Here is an 11,982-nt window from a genome sequence, read left to right on the forward strand (position 1 = left end):
ATTTGTATTCAAGTAACCAACAAAGACAATGAGTCCTTGATGACCCCCTGTCCATATGAACAGGAGGTCATTAATGTACCTCTTACACATCTGTATACAATCTCCAAATGGGTTTCTATCTCCAAAGACGTGGGCCACCTCCCACCAACCCATGAATAGGTTGGCGTAGGCTGGGGCAAATTTAGCCCCCATGGCTGTACCATGTCTCTGGAGATAGAAATCCCCCGCGAATTAAAAAAAATTGTGAGAGAGGAGAAAATCCAGTGACCGGAGGATGTAACGCTTGAGAAGATCATCATAATTGCTAAGGGTATCTAGCATGTGTGAAACGGCTTCTAGGCCACTAGAGTGCGGGATGGCAGAGTATAAGAGTGCGGGATGGCAGAGTATAACCCTACAACGTCTACATTGAGCCACTGATATTCTGCTCCCCAGGTAAGCTGTTGAAGGCATTTAAGAAGGTGCTTAGTATCCCTTAGATAGGAGGGAAGTTTATAGACTATGGGTTGAAGTAATGACTCAACCCAACGTAACATATTTTCGAAAAGGGATCCTATCCCAGCCACAATTGGCCTGCCCTCACCTCCTCCAAGGACCTGTGGACCTTGGGGAGGTGATGAAAGATAGAAGTAATGGGGTCGGAGACAAACAGAAAATTCAGTGTCTCCTGGTCTAGGATCCCTTCTTCTAAACATCATCTAATAGGGACAAAAGTTCACTCTTGAATGCCTCAGTAGGATTTTGACTCAATTTGAGGTACACATCCTCGTCAATCAATTGCCTGACAGCTTCATTAATGTATGAGGTTTTGTTTTGAACCACGATAGTCCCACCCTTATCCGACTGTTTTATGACTATATCCTCCCTCTTTTTGAGAGTGTCCAAGGCCAATGAATGGGCCGCAGTGAGATTGGGGTGGGGCTGTCTACTATTAGTAGACAGTAGAATCAGGTCTTCTTCCACTCTATTATGAAATGCCTCAAGAAAGGGTCCCCTTTATTTAGTAGGGTAGAAAATTGATCTAGGCTTAAAGCCACCATGCAACAACTTTAACAAGGGTTCATCAAGTGGGGTCTCAGCAGCTAGTTCCTGAATGCTGAGATAATCACAAACCTTCCCAAACTTAACAAGGTCATATATCTTGGGTAGGTCACAGGGTGGGATAGAAACATGAATGGGATCAACTTCCCGGCTAGATGCCTCTGTCCAAAAGAATTTCTTAAGGGTTAAATCTCTAACCAGTTTGTTGCCCCCCTCTTCCCCTGTTTCTGCCTGCCCCTCTGCCTCTTCTTGAATTTCCTCCTCCTTCTAGGGACACAGTGTCCCTGTGAAAAACCTGCTGGTCAATATTACTAGTATTAGGTGGAACACCTTCCCCCTGCGTTGGTACTGCAATAACATTGTTGCTGAGGAATTCCTGTCTCCTCTGGTCTAACTGTACACTTAAAAGGTATTTCAGCAGAGGATTTCTTAATATAATTCCTTGTGACAATGGGGTCTGTTCTGGGGCCTGTCACTACCTTGGATCTAACTACCTGCTCCACCACAATAGGAGACTGTGCAGAGACATTCTGGACCTGTTGGTGTGCCCTAGTTCCCCTGAGGGGCTTGGGTCTTGAAATGTGACATGTTTATCTTGAAAATGTGTAATGTTACGGCCACGAGATCTAGATCTTGATCTTTTATATTGCATGGTATTACGGGTATGGCGGCCAATCATCCAATACAAACCATGCTCAGTCTTTAAATGAACAGATTACTTGCAGTGTTACTCATTCTTGTAAAAGCCCCAAGCGTGGGGTGAAACGCGTTTATTTGAGTAACTACATAGCTGTGAGAGGCTACCTACAGCATTCCAATACTGCTAGCTACAGTATAGTATACAGTATATATACAGCATCTACATATTAAAGGTTATAGTAAACCTGCTCTCTTATACATTTATATACTAATTTATATATTAGAGTTTTAGATTCTTATTCATTAATTTTTAAAGAATTTTTTTTTAACTTATTTATAATATAATCCCTATTCTTTACTTACCCTGATCTATCATATTATATTATATATCTAGATATAATATCTCTCCAATTTTTTCAGAGACTTGTCATTTAAATATAGACTGTCCCTAGCTTATCAGCGCCAGCACTCCCTACACCTTTCCACATGGTATTACGGGTATGCCAGGTGTAAACTCTATTATGCAAATGGTCATCATTATCTCTAGTAAATTTCTTTATCTTAAAATTATCAAGCTCAATTCTGAATTTATAAATAGATCCTTTCAACATCATATCTAAATCATATTTTGGATGAGTGGTAAATATATACATATATTTCAGTATTGTATATATTTATGTTTTTTGATGTTTTATTAAAAACTTAAAAAAATTGGCCCGTATACACGGGCTTTAGGACTAAATACCGCGGTTCCCACCCCTGCTCTCTCCCCCCTCTCTTTTGCTCTCTCTCTTTCCCCCCTCTTTTGCTCTTTCTCCCCCCTTTTGCTCTCTCTCGCCCCCCTCTTTTGCTCTCTCTCTCTCCCCCCCTCTTTTGCTCTCTCTCCCCCCTCTTTTGCTCTCCCCCCCTCTTTTGCACTCTCTTCCCCCTCTCTTTTGCACTCTCTTCCCCCTCTCTTTTGCACTCTCTCTCACCCTCTCTCTTGTGCTCTCTATCCCCCCTCTTTTGCTCTCTCCCCCTCTTTTGCTCTCTCTCTTTCCCCCCTCTTTTGCTCTCTCTTTCCCCCCTCTTTTGCTCTCTCTCCCCACTCTCTTTTGCTCTCTCTCTCTCTCCCCCCTCTTTTGCTCTCTCTTCCCCCTCTTTTGTGCTTTCTCTCTCCCCTCTCTTTTGCGCTCTCTCTCCCCTCTCTTTTGCGCTCTCTCTCCCCTCTTTTTTGCGCTCTCTCTCTCCCTTCTCTTTTGCGCTCTCTCTCTCCCTTCTCTTTTGCGCTCTCTCTCTCCCTTCTCTTTTGCGCTCTCTCTCTCCCTTCTCTTTTGCGCTCTCTCTCTCCCTTCTCTTTTGCGCTCTCTCTCTCCCTTCTCTTTTGCGCTCTCTCTCTCCCTTCTCTTTTGCGCTCTCTCTCTCCCTTCTCTTTTGCGCTCTCTCTCTCCCTTCTCTTTTGCGCTCTCTCCCCCCTCTCTTTTGCTCTCTCCCCCCTCTTTTGCTCTCTCTCCCCCCTCTCTTTTGCTCTTTCTCCCCCCTCTCTTTTGCTCTCTCTCTCTCCCTCCTCTCTTTTACTCTCTCTCTTCCCCCCTCTTTTGCTCTCTCTCTTCCCCCCTCTTTTGCTCTCTCTCCCCCCTCTTTTGCTCTCTCTTTCCCCCCCTCTTTTGTTCTCTCTCTTTCCCCCCCTCTTTTGCTCTCTTTTTTCCCCCTCTTTTGCTCTCTCTTTCCCCCCTCTTTTGCTCTCTCTCTCCCCCCCTTTTGCTCTCTCTCTCCCCCCTCTTTTGCTCTCTCCTACCCCCCTCTTTTGCTCTCTCTCTCCCCCTCTTTTGTTCTCTCTCCCCCCCCCTCTTTTGCTCTCTCTCTCTCCCCCTCTCTTTCTCTCTCTCTCTCCCCCCTCTCTTTTGCGCTCTCTCTCTCTCCCCCCTCTCTTTTGCTCTCTCTCCCCCCTCTCTTTTGTGCTCTCTCTCTCCCTTCTCTTTTGCATGCACTCTCTCCCTTCTCTTTTGCCCTCTCTCCCCCTCTATTTTGCTCTCTTCCCCCCTCTTTTGCTCTCTCTCTCCCCCCTCTCTTTTGCTCTCTCTCTCCCTCCTCTCTTTTTCTCTCTCTCTCCCTCATTTCTTTTGCTCCCCCTCCTCTCTTTTGCTCTCTCTTCCCTCTTTTGCTCTCTTCCCCCCTCTCTTTTGCTCGCTTTCTCTCTTTTCCCCCTCTCTTTTGCTCTCTCTCTCTCTCTCCCCCTCCTTCTCTCCTCTGTTTTGCTCTACCCTCTGTTTTTCACTCTCACTTGACCATGCCGCTGCCACCACGGCTACTCCCGTCGACCACGCGCGATCCCACCGAGCCACGTCCCCAGCACGCCATGCATGGCCACGCCCCCACCAGGCAGCTTCCACAGTGCGCACTCCTCTGCTTCTCAAGGCCAGGTATGTTTGTCCTCATGCAATCTCTACTGTGCATGACTGCATCTAACAAACATACCCGGCCTTTTATTATATAATAGGATATGTATATTTTCAACTTAAAGGGACAGTATACACCAATTTTAATTTAACTGCATGTAATAGACACTACTATAAAGAATAATATGCACAGATACTTCTTCATTACAATTTCATCTTGAACTCCTACTATTCTGCCTTTAATCTCTATAAGCAACATTACTTCTCTACTCTTATCTTTCTTCAAACCCAAAATGTCTGTTCTCCACTTTCAATATTCTTCTCCGCCCACCCCCACCTCCTAATACAACTTCTCTGCCAGCTCAAGACTTTGCCAGCCACTTCAATAACAAAATCCACTCCATCAGAAACGAAATCAGCTCTCAACATAATTCCATTATCTCACCCCCTCAAACGCTCTTAATCAACCACAACCCACATAGCTATAAACTTAGCTCTTTCTCCCCTTTTACTGAGGAAGAAGTATACTGCACTTTCACCTCACTACCTGCCCCCTTGACCCTATCCCCTCTCAGCTACTCCCCTCCCTCTCTTCTACCCTTACCCCTATAGTCACACATATTTTCAACCTCTCCCTCAGCACCGGAATATTTCCCTCATCTCTGAAACATGCACTGGTCACACCGATCCTCAAAAAACCTTCACTTGATCCAACCTCTCCATCCAACTTCAGCCCTATTTCCCTCCTCCCTCTTGCCTCAAAGCTTTTTGAAAAACTAGTATATGCATGCCCATCCCATTTCCTTACATTAAATTCCCTCCTTGACCCATTGCAATCTGGATTTTGTCCCCATCACTCCACAGAGACAGCAATTGTTTAGGTTACCAACAACCTACTTACAGCAAAATCAAAAGGCCACTTCTCTCTGCTTATCCTCCTTGATCTGTCCGCAGCCTTTGATACTGTTGACCACTCTCTTTTGCTCCAAAACCTCCAATCCTTCGGCATCTGTGACACAGCCCTCTCGTGGCTCTCTTCCTACCTGTCAAACCTTACCTTTAGTGTAGCCTTCTCTGGGGCCTCCTCTGCCCCATCACCACTTTCTGTCAGAGTACCGCAAGGCTCTGTCCTTGGTCCCCTTTTCTTCTCAATCTACACGTCATCACTAGGTTCCCTAATAAAGTTCCACGGCTTCCAAAATCATTTGTATGCCGACAACACACAAATCTACTTCTCTGCACCAGACTTATCTCCTTCCTTGCTAACCCGTGTCACTAACTGTCTTTCTCACATCTCTAACTGGATATCATCTCACTACCTCAAGCTAAATCTCTCCAAAACTGAGCTCCTTATTTTCCCCCCTTCTACCAAAATCTCCACCCCCAATCTCTCTATAACTTTTGAAAACTCCATCATTACCCCTACCCCGCATGCCCAATGTCTCGGGGTCACACTTGACTCAGATCTTTCTTTTACTCCTCAAATTCAGTCCTTGGCTAAAACCTGCTGCTTTCACCTTAAAAACATCGCTAAAATTAGACATTTCTTTACACAAGACACAACTAAGATTTTAATTCACTCTCTCATCCTTTCCCGCCTCGATTACTGCAACTTTGTCCTCTCTGGTCTCCCCAGCTGCCGCCTAGCTCCTTTACAATCCAAAATGAATGCCTCTGCCAGGCTCATCTTCCTTACACATCGCTCTTCATCTGCTGCACCTCTCTGCCAATCCCTTCACTGGCTTCCTCTTGCCTCTAGGATTAAACACAAAATTCTCACTCTGACATACAGCCCTCAACTGCACTGCTCCCCCCTATATCTCAGCCCTTGTCTCCAGATACTCTCCCTCCCGTCCCCTTAGCTCTGCTCATGACCTCCTACTCTCCTCCTCTCTTGTTACCTCATCACAATCCCATTTACAGGACTTCTCCAGACTGGCTCCCATCTTGTGGAACTCTCTGCCTCGCTCCACAAGACTCTCCCCTAGTTTTGAAAGCTTCAATCGCTCCCTAAAGACTCTACTGTTCAGGGATGCATACAACCTACACTAACCTTTCTTTATACCAGTTCCTCTTCTCCATTGCTATCCCCTGAACCACTTTAGCATGTATGCCTAAGAGTCCAGCTGTTCGTAGATCACCTTCTTAAGAGCTGACTACAACAGTGCAACTCTTTGCAGGGCCCTCTACCCATGTGATCCCTATTATTGTTTTATTGTACTCTGCCTTTGTTTATAGCGCTGCGGAATCTGTTGGCGCTCTACAAATAACCAATAATAGTACTGATATAAAAATCCTGTATAAAACCTTTTAAAAAAACTTAATTAGAAGCTCCCAATTTAGCACTGTTAATGAGATTAGTCTGGAACACCCACTGAAAGGGGCTGAGAGCAGACCCCCCCCCCCCTTTCCTGCATATGAATAGATCCATTATACAAACAAAAGCAATGTGAAGTCTGTATACATCAGTATACATTTAAAACTTTGGGGCTTGGTTAGGAGTCTGAAAATCAGCACGTTATTTCAAATAACAAAACTATACATTTTTACAAAAACACCCCCAGACGGGCTATACAAATGGATCATTTACAACACATTTATGCAAAGAAAAGTCTAGTATGCAATGTCCTTTTAAAAGATATTTGTTATATCAAACTTTAGCCTTTAGGTGGCACTTTCATCACTTAAAAGGGACATTAAATCCAATTTTTGTCTTTCATGATTCAGATGGAGAATACAATTTTAAAACAACATTCCAATTTACTTCCATTATCTAATTTGCTTAATTCTTTAGATATCATTTATTGAAGAAATAGCAATGCAAATAGTGAGCCAATCAAGCAAGGAATTTATGTGCAGCCACCAATCAGCAGCTACTGAGCCTATCTAGATATGCTTTTCAGCAAAGGATATTAAAATAAGCAAAATTAGATAATAGAAGTAAATTAGAAACGTGTTTAAAATGGCATGCTCTTTCTAAATCATGAAAGAAAAAAAAATGGATTTCATGTCCCTTTAATTACTATCTACAAACCAAGTAAATGCAGGCTATATACATTTCTAAAATGTGCAGAATCTCCAGTACAGTGAAATAGGTAACCAATAGACCAGTCTTACAAAACTGTATCTGGCTCAGTCAGATCGTTGTCAAAGGGTGGTTGGTCTCTCTGGTACAGGATCTAAAAAACCAACACAAGGGAGCCAGATGGCCTAATACAGTCAACACAGAGGACAAATAAGTGATCAAATAAAACGAGCACCAAAAGACACGCAGACTGGAACTTCACAGTTGCCCAGCTAACTGAATCACAGGGGTGCAGGATCTGGTCTGGTATACTAGCAGCAGGCTTGACAAAAATGGTGGTACCTCTGTAGTGGTAATGACACAAAACCACATGGCCCAGCACAGCACAACTAAAAGTGATATAAGATTAAAGATGAAACATTCACATCACAACTGCACCTCCAGGTGCAATACAAAGAAGCTGGAACTTAGCCACCCAGCTGTCTGATCTCTCAGGCAAGAACAGGAACCATTGCTGAACACCAATTAGATGACAAGGAAGTCCATTCAAAGGTAAGCAAGTGTGTAAAAAATCATATATTTATTAAAATAACAGCGACAGGTTTCTCAGCCTAACAAGAGTACAAAGCAAGCTTACAAGGCACTGGCACTAACGACAGACCCCCACTTCAAAGCAAACACACACCTACTCCAGGCAACTTGTGAACTACAATTCCCAGCATGCCATAGGGTCGTAAAAGAGGTGCATATGCTGTTAAATGGCCGCACTGATTTATAGGTGTGCAGAAGAGTCCACACAGTGTTAAATGCAAGCTGACAAGACTGCATAAATAGCTCCCAGCTCCGAATTTCACAAAGTGTTTATCTGCCTTTGGAACCAGTGCAATGTTGTAATGCCCTTCTGTATCTGCATCCTGAGTCCCACAGTGTCTGTTTGCATGGGGCTTTGGATACCCTGCTGCACTACCATCATTTGTACTCATCTCCAATCCCGCTCTGCTAATCAGCCTGGGGACCCAGTTATCTGCTTATACAGTTATGAACTGATCTGCTGACACCACTATCGATGATAGAGAAAATATTTTATTTTCATGCACAGCATATGCTGTCAGTTGTGACAGATTTTTAAAAATATAATAATATTAGCCTTTCAGTGTTCTCTACCGAAAAATGTTGCCAGTTTGATGGCATTATGAAGCAGTCAGTGTGGGTAGTGTAAAACTTTGCAATATTATAACATTTTCTGTTATTTATAAATATTACTTACTCTTTTCAAAGCACATAACTAAGATAACTATTATCCTAACAACATGCAATTCAGTTATTACAGAAATGTATTTACATTGCTACTGGTAAGTGGGTGAAAAGTTGAGAGGCCTCAAACTCTGACTACAGCAGCTTCCATAATCAGCATATTTACACAATTAGCTAATAAAATAGGATTGTATTTTGTAATGAGCTTGTAAACAAAATTTATATTTTTACACACCAAGTAGCAACTTCACAGAAACTGGCAACAAAAACTATTAAAGCAACTAAAGAAACTCAAGAGTGTGTGTGTATGTATGTATGTATGTATGTATGTATGTATGTATGTATGTATGTATGTATGTATGTATATATATAATTTTATTTTTTGATTGAGAGTAGCTGTGTTAGTATTGCTTCAGACTTGAAAAAGGGGGACATTCTTCCAAAAGTTTGCCAACTTATAAAATGTATAGTTAGTCCAATAAAAATGTATCATTGCTCAATGCAATACTCATGTGTGTAAGTATGCATGTGTAGATGTATGCATGTATGTACATACAATATGTGTATAAATATGCATGTGCGGAAGTATGCATGTGTGTATGTATGTATGTATGCATGTGTATAAGTATGCATGTGTAGAAGTATGCATGTGTATATGTATGCATGTATGTACATACAATATGTGTATAAATATGCATGTATAGAAGTATGCATGTGTGTATGTATGTACAGTATGTGTATAAGTATGCAGTTGTATAAGTATGCATGTGTGTATGTATGTATGTACAGTATGTGTATAAGTATGCATGTGTGTATGTATGCATGTGTAGAAGTATGCATGTATGTACATACAATATGTGTATAAATATGCATGTGTAGAAGTATGCATGTATGTATGTACAGTATGTGTATAAGTATGCATGTGTATAAGTATGCATGTGTGTATGTATGTATGTGTATAAGTATGCATGTGTATAAGTATGCATGTGTATAAGTATGCATGCGTGTATGTATGTATGCATGCATGCGTAATTATGCATGTGTGTATGTATGTGTATAAGTATACATGCGTATAAGTATGCATGTGTATAAGTATGCATGCGTGTATGTATGCATGCATGTGTATAAGTATGCATGCGTATATGTATGTGTATAAATGCATGTGTGTATGTATATGTGTATAATGTATGTATGTGTATAAGTATGCATGTGTATAAGTAAGCATGTATGTGTATATGTATGTATGTGTAAGTATGCATGTGTATAAGTATGTATGTGTGTATGTATATATGTATGTATAAGTATGCATGTGTATATGTATGTATGTGTATAAGTATGCATGTGTGTATGTATGTATGTATGTGTATATGTATGTATGTATGTATGTGTATAAGTATGAATGTGTATAAGTATGCATGTGTGTATGTAGGTATGTGTGTATGTGTGTATGTATGTATGCATGTGTATATGTATTTATGTGTATAAGTATGCATGCGTGTATGTATGTATGTGTATAAGTATGCATGTGTATATGTATGTATGCATGTGTGTGTATGTATGTGTATAAGTATGCATGTATGTATGTATGTATGTGTTTTAATATATTTTATACTTAGTACAGTACTACAAATGTTTTTCCTGGACATGTACATCTGTATATGCAAATATAATTATATGTGTGCATGTTTATATTTACATGCCTGTCTGGATATAACAGATCCAACTACATTTTTAGGAGTCATAGAAATAAGGAACATGTAATGAATAATTACACACACATTATGTCACTTCACATTAACATTCATTTATTACCCCAAACTTTCCTTATGCAAACATATTTTTTTCACTTTTATTTTACATTCCATTGGCATTGCTAATGCCTTCTCAGCAGCAATACATAACAGAAGATGTAAAACATGCCTTAAAACCAGCTATTTATATCAGCCACTTGAGCTATGACAGATCTTGATTTGAAAATAAGCATTAAAGGGACATTAAACACTAAATACATGCTAGATAGAATGATGCATTCAAAGAAAAGATTACTCCATGACTAACATGTAGATGTATTTTTTAAAGTTTCATTAGTTGTTTAAAAAGTGACAAAATAAGTGTAAAGTTTTAGTGTCTATAAAACACTGGGAGCTGCCATGTTGTAACTTGTGTTACCTTCTTTGCTGTGGCCAATTAGGGACAGTTATAAATAGGTCACTAGAGTGTGCAGCCAATGGTTGTGCTGGATTTAACAGTGTTCTGCACTTCCATTTCTAACAGGAACTGAAAAGCTCACAATTTCAGAATGGAATTACAGGCAAAGAGGACAAAATAAATAATGAAAGTATATTGCAGAGTTGTTTTATTATATACAATTTATCATTTAATATTACCATCTCAAAGTGTTTAATGTCCCTTTAAAATAAAGTCTGGACTGGGCAAAAAAATGACAGCAGGAGGAGGAGCTTCTCCTCCTGTCTATTATATGCAGCCTTACCTCCTCCTCCTATTCAGAAGAAACCATAGAATGAGCAGAAAAACCGTTCCCAGAACTATCTCCTTCATATTAGCAGATACCGAGAGGCTACAGAAAACTGTTGGCTAATAGATCCTTCTTCTCCTCAAGCTTCTGCTGTGATTATAAACGTAGATCCAGTAAGCAAATGTGTAATATTGCATGTAAGCACAAGAAGCATTTCAACACTCTAAGCAAAGTGAACTTTTCTTTGTGGTAAGGGAGTGGCAAGAAAATGCCTACTATTGGCTAATAGTGATGGCTTCTCCTCCTACAAATCCCTGAGCTCTGTCAAAAGGGAAAAAGCCGGGATTTTGCTTGAGTTATTGTGACCTGGGGAATTTCCTGGCTTCAGTTATTCTGCTCTTTGTATTTCATTACTGAGAAAAACTCTAAATTAAATCTTACTTAAAATACTCCTGTTGCCAAGAATTTTCTTAATCCGAAAGTATACACACGTGGGAACCAGTGCAGCAGAGCTAGCTGAGTTTCAGCCTGTATTATTGTGCTGGCTAATTATTCTGCTCAGATTCACTTTGTTCGAAGTTAAATCTAGGTTAGATGCAACTGTTACGCACACTGTTTTGTTACTACTTGATTTAAAGAAACGTGTTTCAGACGCGCTTTACCTGTCTCTAATTGCACCCAGGGTGCAGCATTTTACGTATTCCTTGCAGTTTAGCGTTACAGCTGCAAAACGAAATTGTAGTTTTAATAGACATAAATATTGCTTGCATCATTTATAAATAAATAGCTAAAATTACCTTACTGAAATGCAAAATCCAGTCCAGTACTCATCGTTATTACTTTTATATTTTTGCTCAATTTCCTGGTTAACTGCTGCCCTGAATCTGGTCTAATGCATAATTAATATATATCAGCAATTGTCTACAGTTTAAAAGATATGCATATAAAATAAATGTTTTAAAATCATGTAACCCATATTTTGTTAACAATAATATACATATTTTAAACCAGACACTGCCAACTAAAAAGCCTATACTGTATCTGCATAAGTATGTTTTTCTTTTCTTTTGTGTGGCAACTTAAAGGGACAGTTTACCCTAAATTTTCTCCCCATTAATATGTTCCTAACGATCCATTTTACCTGATGAAGTATATTCAATTGCTTACAA

At 40.5% G+C, this 11,982-nt stretch overlaps 1 protein-coding gene across 1 annotated transcript in view; it reads right to left on the bottom strand.

Moving 5' to 3' along the window:
* Window positions 1-11,036, bottom strand: part of LOC128660961 (cytochrome P450 7B1) — a 484,560-nt gene extending 473,524 nt beyond the window's left edge. Inside the window, exon 1 of the mRNA XM_053715075.1 lies at window positions 10,829-11,036. Within this exon, the coding sequence (XP_053571050.1) occupies window positions 10,829-10,896 (68 nt within the window). The 5' untranslated portion in view covers window positions 10,897-11,036. The remainder of the gene's footprint in view (window positions 1-10,828) is intronic.
* Between the last annotated feature and the right edge of the window lie 946 nt (window positions 11,037-11,982).

The sequence above is a fragment of the Bombina bombina genome, chromosome 5 (genome assembly GCF_027579735.1).
Source record: "Bombina bombina isolate aBomBom1 chromosome 5, aBomBom1.pri, whole genome shotgun sequence".
Taxonomy (NCBI): domain Eukaryota; kingdom Metazoa; phylum Chordata; class Amphibia; order Anura; family Bombinatoridae; genus Bombina; species Bombina bombina.